This window comes from Anomalospiza imberbis, chromosome 1, assembly GCF_031753505.1.
Source record: "Anomalospiza imberbis isolate Cuckoo-Finch-1a 21T00152 chromosome 1, ASM3175350v1, whole genome shotgun sequence".
Taxonomy (NCBI): domain Eukaryota; kingdom Metazoa; phylum Chordata; class Aves; order Passeriformes; family Viduidae; genus Anomalospiza; species Anomalospiza imberbis.
Window position 1 is genome coordinate 42,372,119 of NC_089681.1, and position 22,350 is coordinate 42,394,468.

The following is a 22,350-nucleotide window of genomic DNA, read 5'->3' on the forward strand; positions in this document are numbered from 1 at the left end:
GAGGAGAGGAGAGGAGAGGAGAGGAGAGGAGAGGAGAGATCCCCACCAAAGCCTGGAACAGGTCTGTTAGGCTTTCAACAGGTTAAAAGCCTGTCATAGCCAGGAGGTAGCTCTTAACGTGACTGTGACATGCAGGGAAGTTCTCTGTTTCTCCCCTGGTAAGCTCAATTCAAAGCAAAGTTTGTAAACATCCCGGGGGAGTGGGCAGAAAATGACACCGCGTTTCAGAAACATTTACAAGTGTTTTGCAGAAATGAAACTTCACTTAAAGAGCTCAGTTTCGCTCTCCCGGGTGGAGGATGGGTGTCGGTCTGCAAGTTCAGAGGCAGCCAGCACGGAGAAGCCTTGCGGGCAACAAAGCTGTGTGAACAGCGCGGAGCCTGCCTCAGGCGCATCCCCACATCCAGCACGGAGAGCGCACCGAGTTATTCCAAATTGTGCAAAAGCGATGGCGCACAAAGCCGAACAAATATCCCTGCTGCGGGCTCCTATTTCACGGATGTGGAGCTTTGACGCCAGAGAAAGCTGTGGACAAATACGCGCTGCCGCTGTCTCGGTGAGATCAGCTTTTCCTGGGCTCCAGCTGACAACATTGCCACCTTCCGCAGCTGCCGGGAAGGGCACGGACCTGCGGCCGGGGGGCTCGGGCAGCATCCCACCGCCCTGGGAAGCGCCGTGGAGATGCTGTTCAGGAAGGTGCTTTCCCACCGCTGCCCTTTGTAACCACCCTGATAACTCAGAATAATTTATTTCCGAAGCCTGCGATTGAATCGATGCAGAGCGCAGCACAGTCCAAGGACTGGCGTGGTCCAGCCGAGCGCACGCACGGATGGGGAAATGCGACAAAGGGAACGCGTTCTGCACCACACGTACAATATATGCTAGTGAATGCAGCGCCAGCGTGACTGCTCGTGTCACTTCCAAAACAGCTGAGGAAGCTGGGGAAAGTCAAAGCAGAAGTTAAAGGGAGGCAAATGTCGCTGTCTCCATGCCCGGACCCGAGGGCATCTCATTCCAGACTCCAGCCCTCACGCATTGGACTGCCGTCGTGCCCAGTTTCAGTGAAAGGGGCAACAAAACACATGTACTAACTACCCTGGCTTCTACATATTTATGATGTCAATATAGGCATTTTATATAAGTTTGAACATCTGATGAGGTTATACGTTAAAAGGCTGCATTTTGTCTTGCTAGTTTGCAGGGAAGTATTTTCCTCCAAATCATCCACAGTTCTTGTATAGTTAATAAAACAGCAGCATTATGACAGCAGTTAAAATACAACTAATAACAAATCAAATATATTAATCAATATATTTGATGCACATTCTGAATGGAAAATGGCTTTACTTAGACATAGCCAAAATATATCAATGGAGCTGTTAATGTGATAACAAAGTACTTTCCAAGAAAGGCTTCAAAAAAATCAACATGGCAACCCAAGCAATACCTATATTAATTTAGAAAATGGGTGTTCAGAGTTTAATAAGTAGAGAAGGGCTTTGCATGCAAGACTATATGTATTTCCAAATCTCAGACCTCTTGTAGGAAGGCAGTTTTCAATATATAAGGCTTTGCCAAAGAACAAGATTCATGATCAAAGGTAAAGAATCCCAACCAATTAACTGGAACACACAGGAAAATAATACTTTCATATGCAGTCTAATCTAAAATTAAATAGACATAAAAGTTGCTCCCTCCTCCCTCCAAAAAAGGTGTAATTTATATTCGAGCTGTGGAAATAACTTCTCCCCCTTGTTTTCTCCTCAAGCTGTGTTTAGGGCAATTTCAGGGTAACCAGTAAACCTAATAGGATTCCATTCCTCCCTAGGTAAGCATCAGTCCTCAAAAATCAAGAAATTGCAGTTGTATCTGCAGTGACCTACAACCAAAGGCAATTCTCAAGACTTGGGTGGACTATTCTAGAAGCTGATCATGTGTTATGTTGAAGTTTGTTTTTTAAATGGGTTTGCTTTTGAGTATGGCTAGAAAACAGATCCCTGCTATGCAGCAGGATTCAAAAGCAAACTCCTAGGGTCAAATATCTCCCAGCAAAATTAGACAATCACCTCATGCAGAACTTCTCAAACTGTAAACCACAGGAGGCTGCAAAAAGACAAAGAAAATACTGGGCAACTTATTTGGTTTTGTGTGAGAGATGGAAGGTAAGAAATATTTGGGAATATAATAAAGAACAATCCTATATTGTATAAAATGTCTTTTCATTCAAATGTCTTCAAAAATAATTCAAAGAATGATTATTATACATATATACTGCAAATCTGAGCTCCTTTAAGCACACAAACCATGTAAATTCCAGTGACAGCCCATATCAATAAAATTTATCTCTTCCTCAATCTGTACATTCACAATGCATAAAAAACTACCAGCCCTATGAAATTAATATTTATGACAAGCTCAGTGAACCAGAAGACAAGCAGTAAGGCACAAATGCAATGTACAAATCTCACATAGTTGCATTGCCCACGTTTCTCAAAAACAAACCTCAGCTTGGAGGAGAAATTTGGTTTTGGGAAACACAAAAGACAGACATGCTGAGCCATGCTGGGAAAACAGATGAAAACACAATCAATGTAATTTATGGTTTTATACTGAATCTTAAGTGTTCTCAAGTTTGGTGCTTTCACTGTGTGCATGCAGCACTGCAAATATTCTGCCAGGTTTTTTTGGGAGTAGTTATGATCCTCAATGTCTGTCCCAACAATACCTCAGAGAACCTCAGGATATTTCTTTATAGCCTCTGTTCACATTACAAGAGATTAGCTGGAGACGCTGACAGACTTGGGTTTGTACTAACAGATGTGCTTGGGTTTGCACTAACAGCAGTGTCAAGGTGGACATGCAGTCCTGTTTTTTATGACAACCAAGGACCTTGGACTGACTATGGACAATGACTGTCAAGAAGACCATGCAAAAATCCACTATCATGATCTGCTCAACAGCAAACATGTGCTGCTTACAGGAAAAAAAAAATAAGACTTAGAAAAAGGAAGATAACCATCAAAACAAAAAACATCCACAGAAAAGTTCACTAGGCTTCTTTATTTTTAACTCTTTCACCAAGGAGAGAGAAAACAGGTAATGTTTCAGAAGTCCAAAAAGGTTAAAGAAAGAGAAAAAAAACCCCACCAAAAAAAAAACCACCCCAAACAAAAAACCAAACCAAAACAAAACAATAAACCACCACCCCATACACACAACCACCCCCCTTCCTACATACTGCCAAGTAATGATTTTTTTTTTTTTTTTGGCGCCACATCAGTGATTTGGCTTTCCAAACACAAATCCCCAAAGGTAAAATTAGTGGTTGTACAGGACTTCTAATGCTCTAAATATTGTTCTGAAACTTCTGATTGGAGAAACTTGGTGTTCCAGAAGGCTGTACTGGGGCAGTAACTAGAGGAGTACTTTTTCAAGACATCTCAGGATGCTGTCAAAGAAGCCTACCAGTCAGGGAGAAGTAATACATTTGCAATCTGCACAGTGAATGTTGACTTGGAAGACTGGTAGGAAGAGAAGCTTCATCAAACACACAAAAGGCTACACTGAATGTTTCACAGATAAACTGTTTCAGATACCAAAGTACATTCTTCTGCCAAAAATACATAAAGCTAAAGGTATTTTTTCCCGAGCTTTTACTGAAAGAGAAATAATCTGCCTGGTAGAAGTAACAGTAAAATTTGTTCTCCCCCTTGCCCTCCCATGCTCCCGCCCCCCAGGATAGCTGAGATGTTTTAAATTCTGTATTTTGGGTAGCAACATTCCAAATCTTTCAAAAATCTGAAAGCCACATTCCCCTTTTGAAATACTTGGGGCTTTAATTACTATTTCTGCTAGGACTACAGTAATTAACTGTTGCTTACCTACACTTAAATATGACATTCAGGAGGAGGAATCTGACAAAGCATACCTTGATATTGTAGGGAATGACCATACAGGATAATTTGGTAAACTCATGCTTTATCCATCTCTTTGCCCATGCAAAATTGCCCAAGGACAAAAGCATCCTTAGCATGAAAATCCAACGTATATCCAGAAAATATCCAGCATATTCAAACCCCAATCTAACTGCACACAGAACTGCATGGAAAAATCATACTCCAAATACACATCTACCATTACAGTAGCAAATCACACCTGATAAATAAAGACAATGTCACTTGTCTTGAAAATTGGCTCTCCACAGTGAGCTATGGAAATACATTTTATTTCTTGAAGTGAAAGTGCTGAACACCAATCCAACAATCAGAAACCACAATTTTTCAAAATGTAAATTTTTTTAAAAAAAGATTAGCCTATTACTGATAATCTTAAACATTCAAAGAAACCCATTCACAAAGTCAAAACTTGCTCTTCAGTGGTTAAACTACTGAAGGAATTTTGGCACATAGTCTTTTTACAAATTAAGTATTGTTTTACACGTCCCAAATCTGTTAGTCATAAACATTAGCAGAGGAATACAAATCACAACTTTTTAATAACCCTGCAGTAATTCTGAGCTTGTTCATCTGAACTTATTTAGCTTGTTTTTCCTCCATGACTGGATAAAGCAGACTGTAGTGCCAGGTCTTGGCTCCATCAGTTGCTCATTAAACAAGATCTGGAATTTAGCATTGGATTGAATACACATGGGAACTCATGTGAAGCTGCTCGTATATCAATGATAGCTCCGTTGCTAACACAGAGTTTATCCAAGACCGTACATTTTTCGTTGACTTGAACAAAGCTGTTCACCATCCTCTGTTTTTGACGTCAGTGGACAACTACCCACTAACAGTATCTGTCACTACAAAATGCTTGGAATTTCCTCACTTATAAAAGCTGGAAAGTTTCAAGTACAGACCTTTCATTAAAAAACAAAATGAAACAAAACTTTATTAGATTTTTCAGGATAAGATTATTTTGTGAATATTAGGAGAAGACATTTTCATTCTCACTGAATATTTTTTCCAGTAATTTTTCAGACATAAACAACATCACTGACTATAAAGAATGGATGTTTAAAGACAATTTTCCTATTCTGCTGCTAAAAGCTGTGGACTCAAATGTATGCTAATTCCTCAACATGGAAGCACCACAGTGAGGTGATTCAGATTTTTCCCATTAACTGAACACCACAGTTATTCCAGTAGGACGTAAGTTGGACGGTATCTATTATTTAGGAAAAATGTAGAAAAACACACCCCAAGCATAAACCAGGCTGTTCACATCCCCTGCCTCTTTTCTACAACTTCTTTATTCTTATAAGCCCATATTGGAAAAAGTCATCCTGGTGGAGACTCTCTCCAGAGAACAACATGCAGTGCTCTTTTTGGGTGAGCTCTGTGCAGGCTGCGGGCGTGTGAGGCAGGAGCACAACACCTGACTGGATGTGCCCAGTTCAGACACACATCTCGTCAGGGAGACCAGAGGTATTCTACCCCGATGGAGGCTTCTGTGCCAGCAACAACGCATTTCAGCCTTGATCTGAAAACCAAGCTGCTGCTTTGCAAACACACCGCTCGCTTCTGACCCCTCTGATTTGGCTGAAAGCAAACAAATGTATCAACAAACCCACGCACCTCATTGGTACAATACAGTGGAAATTCCCCTTTTTCAGTGTGTCAAGATACCATCAGCTATTAATCCAGAGACAGGCAGTCATGTTTAAAAGTCCAGTTTCAATCTTCTACACAACTCCGTATCTACTATCTTGAGGTTCCTGTCTTCCTGTGTTTCCATTCTTTTCTCCATGGAAACCTCTTTTACAGGGAACAGGTTTTTCATCTTTGTTTTTCAGGGTACTTATATTTTCTATATGGCATTTGTATAACGTGTCTATCCATGCCACACTTATAAAAATAAGCATGTCTGTCTCACTGTAAAAATGTGATCATGTTACTGTGTTTATTAGACACAGCCCACATATGAAATACCAGATATCTTTTGCTTCAGGTGGTTGTGGCAGATCACAGAAATGACATAAACGACTTGTTCTCTTGGAATCAAAGCTGTGCAATTCTGCATTTTTCCAATTATTTCAGCCACCTATGAAGGAACACCACTATTCATTGACTAGATTACTAAGAAATTGTGTTGTTTTGATTTTCTACATGGGAAGTAAAGAAACTCAAATAATATTTATTGCTTAATATCTTCACTTCTAGAGATATCAAATAGCATATACCTGAGCAGTTCTAGAGCTGAAATTTTCTGCCTTTCCATGAGAGGATGGACAAAAGAAAAATAATTTATTTTTTAAAAGAAAAAAGGAGAAAAATGCTAAAGAATCCGACAAGAAAAGACAAAGCAAAAGAAGCACTGAAGAAATTATATAAAAAGCTTGCTAGGGACCACTTTCAGTTCATAGAAAGCATGTGTATTTCTGTTCTCAAAAGACAGATCACCTCTTCTGAAGTGATTGCACTAGGAAAAGTATATCTTCACAAAACAAAAAATAAATTCTTGCAAAAAAACCTGCTGCTGCTTCAGCTGCTTCTGAAAGGAACTTCAGTTTTCATGAACTGCATGATCTCCGAGAAGCAATTCCAAGCAGATGATAGGATCTGATCTTTGGCTCCAAGGCCATTCCTATATGTACTTTAGAAATAGTGCCCACACTGGCTTTACAGCTCTGAAGTTTTGTAGAATTTTATCTTCTGAGTGAGCCTCATCCCTCTTATCAGGTTCTCCCAATCTGCTATTGTTACATTCTTTCTTTGAAGATGTTAAGGCAGAGCCAACATCTTTCCAATGAGAGGGATCTGACTGGTGATCTCCCCCTTCCCCCTTTTCCATCCGTTTGAATATTTATATGTGTATATTTAAGCTCCCAGATTTCATGAGAGGAAGATGCTGAACATTGATCAGTTGGACAAAACTGATCTATCAAGCATTCAAAGAAGCTGCCTGTCTGTGGAGTCACCAGAGAAACTGAACGTATGTAAAAGACGTTCTATACATGTCTTTCCTTAATTTGAGAAAATTTAGAAGGATATAGGTACTTTCTTTAGAGAGCAGCAGGAGAACATTTCTGCATTTCTTTAATATGTGAAGCCTAGATCCTCCTTTCACATGATCTTTCTTGTGATAGGGAGATACTCTGTAAATGTTCTTAAAGGTTTCCCTTGCTTGTGAGAGAAACAGTGATAAAAAAAAAAAAAATTCATCAAATGGAAGCCAAATGCTCTTTAACATGAGCCATGCTAGCTCAAAACACCTATTCCATGTTAGCTGCCTGTGTTGCTCCTGTTGTTTCTCACCCAGATGACGTAAGACAGTGTTAGGTAGGACAATGCAAAAATCACAGTAACATACTCATTTATCATAAATGCTGTTGTTGAGTCAACTACACAGCCTACAGCATGCCCAGGATAATTCTAAAAGTAGAATACTACCTGAATCCACAAAACCAGACTGCTTCTTGTACATAAATTTCTTCAGAGCTTGCCTGCAACTTCCACCATTGGCCTACACTAAAGGACTTAAGATACAAGATTTCATCCCTGTACATCAGCTGATCTGTGGCAATGTTTTGTATGAGTTATTCTTCTTGGCAGTAAATAATTCAAAGTCTTTTAAAACTCCTTCACTGAGGAGAGACTGAATTTAGCGTTATGCAAACAGAAATGAGAAGTCCACATTAAACACTTTCTCCAGGCACTGGAACACTCAAAGTTGAGTAATTATGACTCCCCGTGGTTTCACAGGTTAAGAGAAAGTAAAGAACAACTTTGAAGTTGCTTGTTGATGTCACGGATTTAAGTGTTTTATGTACTTGCCGTACCAAGTTCCTAAAATAAACTGTCTCAGAGAAGTTGCATGGGGAATAATGGCTATCCAGCCAAGGATCTTGTTTTCTGCAGTGTTTTCAGGCAGTGTAAGAACAGAACAGAGTGGTTATGTCCCCTTCATATTGCCCCTGCCCCCAGTAATTAGCACCACATGAATCTCCTGAACTAGAGGCTTCATACTAGACATTCACATTCAATAGGTATGGATTGACCTCTGAGCCTGTCCAAATCAAACGTGATCTGTGGTTTAAAATGCTATTGCCAAGAACTCTATTAGTATCACATACTTCTAGTAGTTTTACTTCAGAAATACATGAAAAACATTTCAAAGTTGTTAAACTTACTGGCAAGGGAAAGAATTCTAATCAGCACCATTTTCTTCAGGTCAGTTTATCTTGAATATTAACTAGTAGGCATATCTATGAGCAGAGGACAGGAGTATCTAAGGTAAACAGTCTATCCTCAAGCCTTGCAGTGTCAGCAGTCAAATGAATCCTGGAATCTCTAAAAATACCAACTCTCATTACTTTCTGTTAGGTATAGTACATTATTTCCATAATATTTACAATGAAATAAACAGAAAAAAAACCCCCAGGTATGTTGAAGCTATAAAATTACCACCAGTGGAAAAGTGGAAGCCTTTGTTTCCACTCTTTTGTGTCTTTGCAGGCAATCTTTACTTTTTGCTGAATAAGTATTACTGCAAAGTGAATAAAGACTTAGTAATCAATTTAATTAAACTCAGTAATGAACTCTTTTCTTATCCAGGTGTTAAAAACACTTAATGATTCAGATTTAGTTTGTAAAAAATTATGAGGTGTTCATTTAAAATCTCAATCCAAGAAGTTGCTCAGGTACTGCAAAGAAAACCAAAGGCAAGCCTACACAGGCAGGGACAGGCAGGGCTGAGTTCTTTTGCCTGTTTTGTTCCCAGCTGGCCAGACAGAAACCAGCTTCAGCCCAAAACACACAATCATTTTCATGTGATGTGTCCAAGCTAATAAGCCTTATTTAGATACAACACTGCAATAGTACTTCCATATAGCCACAAGATCAGAGCAGGCTCCTGTCAGATGTCTCAGTGGCCAGGCAGCTGAGCTCTGTCCTGCACCACACACACTGGTTTGAAAGCTTTTATCACTTTGTGGGGGTTGCTTTCCCTATAGCAAGTGACAATTCTCACATCAAATCCCTTGCTTTCAAGATTGTAAATATGTACCTTAAGAGATTGGACCTGAAGAAATTACTATCCAGTTACAAAGAAATCTGGGTTCAGTCCTGGTAATTCTTGCCCTGACACAAAGCTCCTTTGAAATCCAGTGGGACCGTTCTCATGAGCAACGTCCAGTGGTAAGATTCTTACAACCAGCCCGCTGTCAATATTTTATTTTTGAAATTAAATTGCTTATACTGCAGTGCTGAAGTTTCATGGGATTCTGTATGCAAACAAATACCAACAAGCATATCAGCACTTCTCTAAACACTGCTTCCTGAAGTACTTAATGCAAGTCTACTGCTGGAGATGTTTCACATACCAAGTTATGCACTGAGTTCACAGCACATACAAGTACAGTTATAAAAGCAAAGTCTAATTTTATAAAGGCTCCAAAATTATGTGTTCAATTTTTGACATGAATAATCACCTCCAGGAGCCAGCAGCCTGTGTGTCTACATCTTACTTACTTGGTCGCCTGGTCAGGGAGCAAAAAGCAAAGTCAGAATGTAATTCTGGGGTTTTATTTTAAAGGTAATGGGAAATTTTGCTCTCAGGACACTACAGCACCAGAAGTAGGGCACTTAAAAAACACCCCATCTCATCCCATTCTATCCTGCCATACAACTGTGTCAAAATACAGGACAACAATGTGCAGTGTATTATGTATCCCAAAACCACACAGGTAGTTCAAGGATTGCCTCTCCTTGCATCTACTTTATTTTTTTGGTCCCTTTTGCTTCTGACTGATATTTATAAGATACATAAATATGCTTATTTCACCATGTCAGGATTAGATTTAGTTAATTTTTTTTTCCACTAGTCACACATTTGAATTGACAGACAAGCATTTGAACAGAAATGGCATTTGTTTTTAACAGAAGTAAAAATTCAATGCAGAGTAACACAAACTACATTTCAGCATTCAGAGCTCTCAAGTAAGAATTTAAGAGAGTAGAAGCTTGGAACTGTGATAGAGGAAACTTCCACTAAGTATACAAGTCCAATTTCCAATTAATGTAAACTAAAAGTGCCAAATTATAATCTAAAACAAAAACATCCCTCATTCTCTCCCCTCCCTGCCTCCAGTAGTTTAACAGTATCCAGCCCAAATTTTTTTGAAGTTGGTTGAGTAAACAAAGAGACAACTGACATTAAGATAATTTCAAAAAGATAGAAAATAGCAACAGAGATGAGGTATAATGCAGTTTTGCTACAATTAAGTGATGTATTTATGAAGTGCATTGAGAAACATATGGGTAAGGAAAGCAGCCGTGACAATGCAGATGTATTCTCTGTCCAAACCTTATGATTTCATGAAATAACCTTTTTCCTGCATGAAAAGCACATCCTATTAAATATGCATATATATTTAAAAAAACAAATAAAAGGCGCAATTTCTAGGAAGAGAGATAGCTAGCTATGAAGCTTCCTAAAGAAATCTCAGTTTACATGCATACAGGAATGAGCTTTGTGTCCAGAACATCTTAAAATTTAAACAAATGAGAAGACTACCCTAGTACAGTTGCAGATGTCTGTAGTCTGGAAAGGATCATATCAGTGCAGATTTACATCTTCCCAGAGCAGACATGAAACAAGCTGCAGCAGTCCAAGACTTACACATGCTAAGCATTCTACAGTAACAGGTCAGGAGAAGAAAAAAGGAGGAAACAAAGAGAAAAGTTGAATCACACGCTACTTAAAACAGTTTTTCTGGTATAAAAATCTTCATGTAGGTTAAGGTCTACACAGAAGAATACAGCTGCATAGATGCAAAACCTCGTGGTTTAAAAACGATAGAGGAAACCTGAAGAGAAAAACGGAACTAAGTTTGTAGGAGAAAGAAACAAGAAGAAAACAGGAAAACAAAACCAAATGTAAAGCAAGAAAAAAGCTTGCAAAGGAAAAGATAAATGAGAACAAAAAAAAGGCAGTGAATCAGAATCATATCAGACTAGGACTTAATTAATATTGAACTTCATTTTCCCTTTGCTACTGATCTATTTACATCTAAACTATCAATAGTTGTATCTGTAGCCATAATAAATCCCAAATAAAATATCTTCCCTTAGTTTTTGAATTGCATCCAAAAATAGTTAAAAACCTTTCAGAAGGAAAAGATTACAAATTGGGAAACTCAGAAAAGATTTGCAGCTATCAATGAAGATAAAAACCAGATACAGACCTTTGCAAAACAGGAAAAAGTATTTTGCAAAAGGATATGGTCAAACATGAGAGGCAGATGGAGGATAAAACTCAGGTAATGAATGCTGAAATACATAAGAAAAGTATTTCCTCTTTTATAATTTGGGTGGAGGATAGTGAAGACAGAAGTAATGTTCCCACTTCAAAGTTCCCCAAAATTTTTATGAAGATGAGTCTTTTGAGCCTACAGCCACTACCAACCAGCTGCTTTACTAGAAATCTCATTATTTTTTGCTACCCCTTAAAATTTAGGTAAATAATCCAATTCAGAAAATAATCACAAACACAGACCAAACATTTTGAAGAATTCCAGAAAGGGTTGTGCTGAAGAGGAACTCGGGGAACTGAAGACTGAATGCTATACAGTTAATAGAGACTTTTCCACTGAAATATTATACCCATGCTCCCAACAACAGATGAGCATTCCTGAACTACTTTGCTTACCAGAAAGTATGCACTTTATTGGCCTTATCATTGATAAGACATTGCTCAGGCCTTCCTAGTGCTCTAAACATGAAAATATTAAGTGAAAACACAACTGAAGCCCTGAGCAACACTAGAGGCATCATGATACACATTTAGTTGTTATCTGAGCTGTCTTGAAGGTATCTGTCAAAGTCTCTCAAGCTGCCAGAGACAGATGACCACAAGAATGCCCTGTTCTCCCATTACCCCCAAGGTTTTTCCTACAGCAGTGCAGCCAGCACTCTACTGACTCCACTTTGTTCTGCAGTGCTACAGCAAGTGTGGCCCCTTCTCCTTACTCACCATGGGGGATAGATGTGGATGACATCCTGTGGTCTGCTCTTCAGGTGAGCTGCTGTCTCTCTTGTGAAGAGTACTTTGAGTATTGGTTCCTCTGCATTGATGACAGCATCCTCAGGTGAAAGAGTAGCAGGAGACTGTTCCAGCTGCTGGCAGATGGCAACTTGTATTGTGCACTCCTCAAATATTTCTAAGATCTTCACAATTAAAACACCGGATTTATCTGTAAAGAAAGTGAAAATGAAAAATAAAAATGCAAAGTCTGGATGAGGAGAAAGAAAAAAGTTCTGGCACTCTAAAGATGTGCATCCCTCTGTGCTCTGCACATCTGTCCAACTGTGCTGAACCCACATGAGTAGAATACACAGCCTTATCAAAAGACTTATGTTAAGCTCTTGCAGTAATTTTTGTTTTCTCTATAGATACTATTAATTGTAAAGAAAAAAAATCCCACCTCTTGCAAATATCAATGAATTCACAAATTCCCTACAAGAAGCCCTCTCCCACCACACCTGGACTTTTAAATCTTGCAAATCAGGGACTTTGTTCAGTCTTTTTTATTAGATACTGCAAAAAATGCATTTATTTAAAAACAGAATAATCAAACACTGTTAAAAGTGAAGTTGTGTTTGCCCTCCTTGACCTTTCTCAAAGCAGCAGCTGTCAGGAACCAAATTAGAAGAATACAAAGCATCTAAAAGCTGATGATTCACATTGAGGGACAAATGTGGAGAAAGAAGGAGTAAGATGCACTGCCTAAAAATAATTATTGCAAAACTGATCATCCATTTTATCAGTAGACAGTCAGGGTTGTTGGAAGGCTCTGTTGTTTTAAAGCAACACAAACAGATACAAGCATCTACACAGACTGATTCTTAGCACTTTTGTCTCTGCTGAACAAGAAACAACTTTGCACTGAAATGAAATTACCCCTGGGTTCCTTTGTGCTCTGCACAGGGCAACAGCTACTCAGACAGACCTTGGTCTGAGCTCTAAGATTATATAAGATTTATTCTCATTCTCACCTAGCCCTACTCAGATCTGCACTCCGGTCACTGATGGGAGAATTGTTTCCCTGCTGAATGCTACAAGCATTTAGTGGGGCAGAAAAGGGTCCCAGAGGACAAGGGCAGCAGAGCCCCATTTCTACCCTTCTTGATTTACAAGTTGCATTGGGAAAAACACAACATCCCAAGAAAAACAGCTGATATAAATTATTGTCTTCCCACAGCAAAGAAGAAACAGGGGAGGAACAGTGAACGTGATACTGGAACTTAACAGCAGAGCAGTACTAGTTATTTGTTTGTTTATTTTAAGGCTCATTTCACAACTGTGAATGTTTTTCCTCTGGAAAATAAATCAAAATATTTTAGTTTGAGTTTATGAGAAACCTCAAAAAAAAATTAACCCAACCCTCAAGAAACCCAAACCAAAGAAACTGGGCCTTAAAATCTTTCAAATTTATTCAATAAAGTTGAATTATACAAAAATAAAATAAAAATTCTGTCCCTGTTTTTATTAAATTTCATACTGAAACTGAAATAAAGCAATTTGGAAATATAAAACTAAATTGTTCTCAAAACCACTTTCATGTGAACCCATTTTTCATCACATGCAACATGCTTCTGCAAAGCATTCTGCTTCCCCTGAATTGGTATTTTCCAGAAGGGTTCCACCAGACAGTCTGACACAAGATGTACATAAGCCACTTCTGTCCAAGCCATTACAGCCTGACCTCCTTTTCCAGATCTGAGAAGTAGGAGAATGAACCCTTTCTGCCAAGTCCTTTGAAACTGACTGATGAAGAGAGATGGTTATCCATGCTGCTGCTCCTCACTGCTGACACCTTCTCAGAGAAAGCTGTGACATCACAGTGCCACTGTAGATACTCACTACACTGTGATAATGGTTGCTTATGTGAAAATTCTGACAAAGGTGAGCACTGACTAGTTTTCTATGCCTGAAGGGAAGGGCTTAGAATATTCACACTTGAATTCTGTTTTGCTTGACTAGCTGCAGTTGTGGTCCTCTGTCAACCCCAAGTCATTTGGCACGCATAAACAAATTCTGCTAACCACAAAAATTCTCATCCTTTAAACTAACTAAGCATTTACCTCTTCCCTCTAGACATACAGCACAATTTGTATTTAAATCCACTTTAAAAACCAAGTCACAAAAAAATCAGTCTCAATTTTCAAACGCACCAACAATTTATTAAAAAAAAGTATTAAGACAGCTTGTGAGAGGGACTGCTCATCACTTCTGAACCAAGCATTTCTTACGCGCAGTATTTTATGACCATTCTTAACTGGTCAGCAACTTATGTGTTACTCATCTGATATAGCAGGTTGAAGACAATGAAAGACAGCCTAATAACATTTTTCTTTTAAATACCTCTGACAGTAAAACAGTTTAAAGCACTAGGTAAATCAAGAACTATATCTGTATGAAAGTTTCTAAAAGACACTGAAGTAAAAAATATCCTACCATGACACCAGAGTCTCTTGCAAGCCTAAAGCTGGTGGAAACACTGGGAGCTGATTCTAAATGAAGCAGAATGCTTCTACACTAAAAGCATCTCAATTTCGACCAGTAGCCAAGTCTCACACTTGGCACACATGCACATTCTACAGAACCACAATCTATTTGTTTATTTAGATGCACAGAGATAGTTTAGTTTAATTACTCTGAAATTATTATTACTGCTGATGATAGTGTTCTCTTGAACAGCATGGAAAAGCACTTTGGATTGCTGGCACATGATGAAACACCAAAGTTCAGAATGTAGCTTGGGTTTTAATACATTTGGCTCTTGTATTGTTATGTCAATCAAAAATAAATCAAATATATGTGGCTGCACACTGAAGGGCAAATTTGTGGGTGAGGAGACAGGCTGGATCACTGCAAATTCTATGGTTTCCAGAGGTTATTTGTTTGTTCATCCATGTGAAAAGCTCACTTAGGGTTTTGCATTGTTCTCCTTCACCCTCGGATAACTTACACAAATTCCCACTTGCTTGCTGAAGTTATCATTCACTGACTTTCATTTGCAAAGCAGAATTAAAGCTCAAGAAATTAAAAAATAGAGTTGTGCATGTTTCATAGCAATACCTAGTGATCTTAAATAAGGAAGAATACCATACAATTGTGTGCATTTTAAAAGGTGCAGTCAATAACTGTGCTGCAATTGTGCCTATTCCTACACTGCAACTTTCTTCATTTCCCATTCTGCTGCCCAGAATACTCATGGATTTCTTCAGGGTTAATTTCTAGGAGAATTAATGAGCTGATTCAGCTAACTGCAAAGCCACTTCAGGATAGTTTATTTACTTCAAGGTAACCTTTTTTCTCCCACTGAAAGACAAGTACACATGCACACTCACTGAGAGTGAGCATACAGCTGCCTGGATGCATTTAGAAATCTTCCATGAAGCAGCAATCAGCAATTTGAGGACTGCTTAACAAAGCTCTTAGAGAATCATAGAAGATCTCAAGATCTTGTTCTGCCCTCTAAAGAACACAATCTGAAAGGAGGGGATCAGCCACCAAAGCCTGCAATGCTCCCTCACTTCTCACAGAATTCTCTGTAAGAAGAGAAATCTTCACAAAGACATGCAATAACATGCCGGCTACCACTGAATCACCATATTGGTCACAGAAAGGACAGTGTACATGAAAAATCAGGTACCAGATAGGAGCTGGATTAGTTAGATCACCCTTTGCAGAACACCACTGCGATAAATGCCACTCGCTGAAAAGCAACAGACAGAAACCATCACTAGATGGACCACGATCAAACAAATTAGTTCCTTCACACTTTGCAAGTGGTCCAGAAGGAGTGAAATCCATTAGAGACTGACTGGTGGGAGGAATGATCCATTTAAGCAGGGAAGTATCTTTGGTGAAGCTTTGCTGTAATTGGTAAGAACATCCCTCACCTCCCAGACAAGAAACAAGAAGCTCTGACAAAGATGAAGAAATCCTGATCCAAACCTGGGCAAATGGAACATCAACTCTCACTGCTACTATTAGCAGAATCTTTGAAATCACAGGGAAAGGTTTTTTTGGCAACAGTAGTAATGCAGCAAACCTGGCAATGACCTTGGGTATAATTTCCAAAAAAGCCTGATGATCCATAATTGTGTGATCAAAACAGGTCTATATTGAATGCATGGGTTCAGAAAAACAACCAGTAACTTTTTGGTAGGAGAAAAATTATTTAGAACTACTAAGAACATAGAACATTAATTCTGGTTTAGAAAGTCCCAGAGATCTGTGGGAGGTATTTGGGAGAATATTTTGGGAAAATACCATCAAGTGTTAGCCCTGTTATCATTTTTTCTAGGCATTTTTGTAGCTCTTGTCACTGCCAGAAACAGAATCCTAAGCTAGAGGCACTTTGGTTTAACCACCCAAGAGATCTGCTCTGACATACACAGCTAATTATTTAATTCCAGGTGTCCTCTGGGATGTTGGTTTCTCCCTCCAATTTGCAACCCAGACATGAAGTAGCTCAAAGATAATTCCAGTGCCTGGGAGATGAATGAACAAATTTCACACTGAATGCATCAGTTTCCTTGGGTACTTATTTTAATTTTTGTTTAGTACACAGGGTAATGCTGCCCTTCAGTCATATATCGTGTCAGACACCATGACATCAAAATATATTTTGACGCAGTACTTTGCAGATGTTCTGCATTTTCTCTGAATTCCAGAAGGGTTAAAAAGAAAGAAAAAGAAGGGGAAAAAAAAAGAGGAGGTGGGAAAGGGCAAAAAAACCCACCCCATTCCTTTGGAGCTCACAGACCCTGAGGTCCAGAGCCCTTTGAAGACTTCAGATGACTCTACAGTCTCTGGCAGACTGAATGCCCTTAGTATTCAGACCTAACACAGAGGCTTCACAGGAGACACATATATTTAAGCCACATCAACATTGAATGTACATGGTCACAGATGATGCACTGTCCATGCCAAGGGCAGCCTAGGAGCGAGGCTAAGAAGAAAGCCAGCCTGCTTTGATTCTCAACAACCAAAAAGCAGTTTGGAGACAAGAGAAGGAAAAAAACACTGAGGAGTGCAATTTAAAAAAAAAACAAATGTTCAGACATTCTGGCTTCAGTGCCTGAAATATAACTCTAAAGTTTGTTTTAATAACTCTGTAACTACCAATAAGGAAGACAAATGAGGAGGAAAATATAGAAATTATGATCTCTTGGGAACCACATATTTTATGTTTCTCTAGTGACACAGTGACAGGAAGCTGAACACACTGCAAGGAGAGGATCCATGGCGCTTGATGTATGGAAATGCATCAAATGTCAATATCAGTAATACCGCATGCAGTTTCACCTCACTCCAGTGAATTTTGCTAAACTGCTACCGTTCAAGTGTTCCAAAAGAGCACCTGTAGCTTTAAATGGAAAGTTCTCAAAGGGAACTAACTCTCTTCAGAGCTGGTCAATAGAACTCCAGCAGCAGGGCAATCTCAACAAGACCTACAGAGTGAGACAAAGTGTTTCAGGACAGCAAACTGAATTCTGCATGGTTTGAATGTGTCAGCTGGAATAACCAGTGCACCTCCCTGCAGATCAGACCAGCAGAAGTAACAGTAACACAACCACATCTACAAGAGCAAAACAAAGCCAAGTTTAGTCTATGACAGCAGGTACTCCAGAATTTTTCTATTTTCCATTCTTCCTGAAAATGTAAAAATCTTGCCATGCTGTAAGAACGCATCTCACCCACACGGCTGAGAGATGTGATGTGCCCATTTGAATATAACTGAATGTAACAATCACATGATACAAGGCAGAAATAAGTTCATAAAGGCCACAGTGCCAATGCAGAAAACAGGGAACTACAACAACATAGAACACATCTTAGAAACAAAAGAAAACTTAAGCTTAGGAAAATGCCAAGCAGTGAATGGCTCTGCTCCACTGAGCATTCCAGAAAAAAACCCAACTTATATCCAAGCATAAAGAAGAATAGAGTGGAAATTATTAGTATTTTGATAATAAAAAGTCTATAGTAATAAGGACCATATTCATGCCTACAAGTATACATGTGAACTATCATGAAAAGCAAGACTGAGAAAATAAAACTCCTCAGCCACAAGACTTACCTCACAAGTCACATGGATAATAGAGACCAAGCAAGCACGACAAAAGGCAAAAGGAAGACTATTTCACCACCTTCCTTTTAAATCAATTTAAAAATTACCCTTATGCAAGTAGAGCTTTCTGAATAAAGCCATGACAAACCCATAAGAAGACAAGACAAGAAGACAAGATGAGCTTGTTTGAAGACACATTAGTATTTGAAGAACTGCTAACAAATAACATGCTTTGTGCAAAAATAGTGAAGGCAACTTGTTCTTACCAGCTAAACAGTCAAAATTCTTTATCTTAGTGATATCTGAATGATATGGGGAAAGGACAGATGCTTTTAAGAAAAACAAATAGCATTACTTTTGCTCAAAGAACTATCAAACAAATAGTATACATGAACTGCAGTTTAGAAGCAAAACTTACTGTACCTGACATTTCTAATTGCATGGTGGAGAAGTTAAGTTATACTTTCTCTTAACTGGGAAATTCTTTAGAAATATGCAGTATGCAAAATACAGGTGTTACACACAAGTCAAATTTCTACTCCTAGGTAAAATTTCTAATCCTAGGTAAAAGCTTTTATGAAATAAACTTTCCCACTGAAAGTACAAAGAATTGTGGGCAATTAAGGTTGGGAATAGTACTCACTGCACAAAGAATGAAAGCCACTCTTTGCCTTTGGTTCAGATGAATAGGTCAAATACAGATTATGGAATTATAAAGGAAACAAAGAAAATTCCACTTCATGCCTTGTTTAATAAAGCAAACTAGCAACACTCTTCCAAATTTGTCTCACTCAGTTATTTTTCAAAGGCATTATTTCATCCCAACATAATTTAACTTCTAATTGTCAAATGTGGTTCCAAAATTGCAGTTAGTAGACACTCTCCTGGGATATCACATACTATCTGCAGTGGAAGAATAGCCAACCACTTTCTGGTTCAAGCCACAAAGTTTTACTTTCGTTCTGAAGTATAAAAAGTATATCATGTCGAATTACAGGCATAAATCAAAACAAAAACATTCTTTTGCCTGGCATCCCATTATTGTTCTTCCTCTTCCCTCATGTATAACTTGCAGGCACAGGCATAGCAAACTCAGCAAGCAGGTAGCTACCCAGCAGACCCTTGTAATTCAAAGTCAATGCTGAAAACCAGGTCTGGGTTTCAAGGTTTTCACAGCCTGTACAAAACCATCTGGTTGCTATTCTGGTCTATACATGTTGTTATTTTTCCTGGGCTGGTAACTTCTGAAGCCATTCAAGAAGATTTTTCTCAGAAACACACCAAGTCTCTCATAGGCATGATGGCTTCTTGCCACATTTATATAAATTTTTAAAAGTCTGCTGAATTTGGCTGTGCTTGAAACACTACAAATTCTTTATAAGAACATATGTAAGCTACTTAAAGAGACTATGCAAGTCATTATTGTTTCTCATAGGAAAATAAAAAAAATACAAAGAATTCTTGCTTGAAGAAGACAAGTTTACATTTGATTTTTTCCTTTCCAGTGCTGTAACAAGTTCAGACAGTTGGCTAGGAAATAAAAATTGGCCACTTGCCATGTCTCTAATTTATAGTATTAACTCTTAAGTAATAAAACAAACTATCAAGAACTAAGTAACAACTAGCAAATCTCAGATTTCTGTCTTTTTAGAAGAATTTTACATAGTAAAGAAAACCCTGTTAAGGGTTACCCATGTTTTTTTCATCATGTGCAAGTTTCATGGCATTCAAGCTGTTAAAATAATTTTTTCCCATCTTAACTAATCAATGAAACTGGAAGAGAGGGAGAGATTGTTTATATCCTCTTCTGTAAGCCTTTCAGCCTTCCTGAAAATGTGTGACATGAAACCCTCTCCTCATCTCCAGGGCTTCTCCTTCCTCCCCTCATGTATGCGTTCCATTTCCTTCAGTAAACTGAAAATTTGTTGAAGTCCCTTGAAGGTCACTTTCCTTGAGAGGAAGGAGCAGTTTGGAAGGAAAGATCTATGGTTTTGTTTTATTGTCAGTTTACTACTCAAGTTTGGTTGTAACACAGTCATGAATCTTAACCTTGGATCAGCAAATACCAAATCTTGCACCAGATTACAAATGCTAGAGAATAAAATATTTCTGCATTTAAGGTAAAGAACTGCTTTGACAATAGCTGCAAGATAAACAAAACCAATAGAAGGTAGGATGTATAGAAATCAGAATTTCAGAAGTTACAGTAGAAATCTACATGAGTTTGCTTTAAATATTATTAGTGTCCCCTCCTATAGACAGGAAGGTTGTCTGAATGTAACTCAGAAAACCACTATTTTTCTTCCAGCAGATGTTGACAGGAAAAAGGTTTGGGTTTTTGTTGTGGGTTTGGTTTTTTTTTTCTCTCTCTTTCAGCTGTCCAGATCTCCTCTTTGCCCAAACAGGAAACTTCATGGGGAAGTTGCAGCACTGCATACAGAAAAAAGCCTGCAAATGGTTTACAAGCCCTTGCACAGAGTACCCTCAAACCATCAGCTTGGCTGATCAGAGACTTACTGTTATGTGGCCTGCACCTCAGACCCTCTTTTACATCTTGTGAAGAACAGAAAATTTTGGATTTGTGGCAGAGCCTGACATTTGCCTCTGCTAGAACTGAACCACAGAAAGCATCCAACCAATGCTGTGTAGCATGGGCAAACTCTGGTTGGTATTCCCTCCCTTCAGGCCTCTGCCTGGTATGGCTCCCTTGATTTACAGAAGTGGGATTCACCTTGCAGAAGCCCATATCCTTAGTGAGTGCCTATCCCAACAGAGGGACCGGCTGTAGAATGTGTCTCTGCCCCAAAATTGTCAAAATCTGAGAAAGCACAAAGGTTTCTTCCACCCTGCAGAATGAGTCAGCCAAAGTGAGACCCTGTGCACTGCATAAACACCAGAAAGTGCGTGCTCTCTGAAAGGAGGTGCTCTCTTCTGGGCAGTGATTCATCCCAGTGACCAAGAGGCAGCCAAACCACAATGGTTACTTACAGAAAGGGGTCAGGGAGGTAAACAGACAGGATTTTTTTAAAGAAACAAAGCCAAAAACTAGGGGGTTTTGAGTAATATGGACATGGACACAACCTGAAAGTAAGCAACAGTAAAATAAAGGCATAAAATTCTGCAATATGAAATGTCTAATGGGGGTGACAGCTGGAACTTCTGGAAACATTTTTCCTTAAATCTCATACGTAAGGAGGACTTTAAACCAATCTCATTTGAAATTGCTCCCCGCTGCTTGAGCAATGAACTTCTGTTCTGCATGTCTATAGGATATCCAAAATGACGTGACAGCTCTCCTGGCAACTAAGTTACTTCAATCCTCCACATTAATCTTCAGGATTCTTTAGTGACTCAAATGAATTTGTTATTTGAAAAGCTCTTTCCTCTAATTCTGTGCTGAAGTCAGAAACAGTCCTGCAAACAGTGTGGCTTAACAATGTTACTGGGCAAAACAGAGGGGAAACAAAATTCAAGAAGATTCTTAGATTAGTGAGACAGCCTTAACTTGAACCCAAAGAGATGAAAGCTGAAAGTGGCATGCATTTGCTGTGCTGACACTTCACATTCCTGACTAGAAGCAAAGAGAAGGTTATCTAGTTACACTACTAAATTTCAACCATTCCAACTGATGTTCTCCAAACCAAACACCAATTTCATTTTAGTGATACAAAACATTATGGTCGTTCTAAGAATACAACTATCAAGACTAAATTTTGCTCTAGATGAAAAAAGTATCCCCAAAATATTATCACAGCTATTTTAATGATTATTTTATAATCATTATCCTTTGGAATAACGATAGATAATTGGAAGTTAAATTGAAGCTGTGAAGTTGTATTCCTAAATTTATGGCATGTTCAGCATTTTTCAGAAATTGTAGCAAATGCTTGCAGGGTAAATGAAACAGTAGTTTGTCCTAAAGACTTGTATATTTTTTGTTATGATGAAAAAGGCATAACCCAGAAATAGTTCATCTTCTGCCAAAACTAAATCATCTTAAAGACACTCATCAGAATTCTTTAAATGTACTTAAGAACAGAACAAGGTATTTTTCCCATAGCCTTTTTTCTCATAAAATGCTAACGAATTCTGACTCATTTTCAGAAAGAAAGAAGAAGAATCAAAGAAAGGAATTCAGCCAGGGGCAGATGTTTAGCATGGAATATTTCAGCCTAGAAGTTGGTCTAACAAAATGGTGAGCAGCCAAACACAAGGTTTTGTAATGACACATGTGAAACCAGGACAAAAACAATATTAGCAAT

The 22,350-nt window shown here is 38.6% G+C and overlaps 1 protein-coding gene across 1 annotated transcript in view; it reads right to left on the reverse strand.

Annotated features, from left to right (window-relative positions):
• SPIDR (scaffold protein involved in DNA repair) overlaps window positions 1–22,350 on the reverse strand; it is a 194,455-nt gene that overhangs the window by 108,713 nt on the left and 63,392 nt on the right. The window contains exon 8 of the mRNA XM_068189236.1: window positions 11,977–12,196. Coding sequence (XP_068045337.1) covers window positions 11,977–12,196 — 220 coding nt within the window. The remainder of the gene's footprint in view (window positions 1–11,976; window positions 12,197–22,350) is intronic.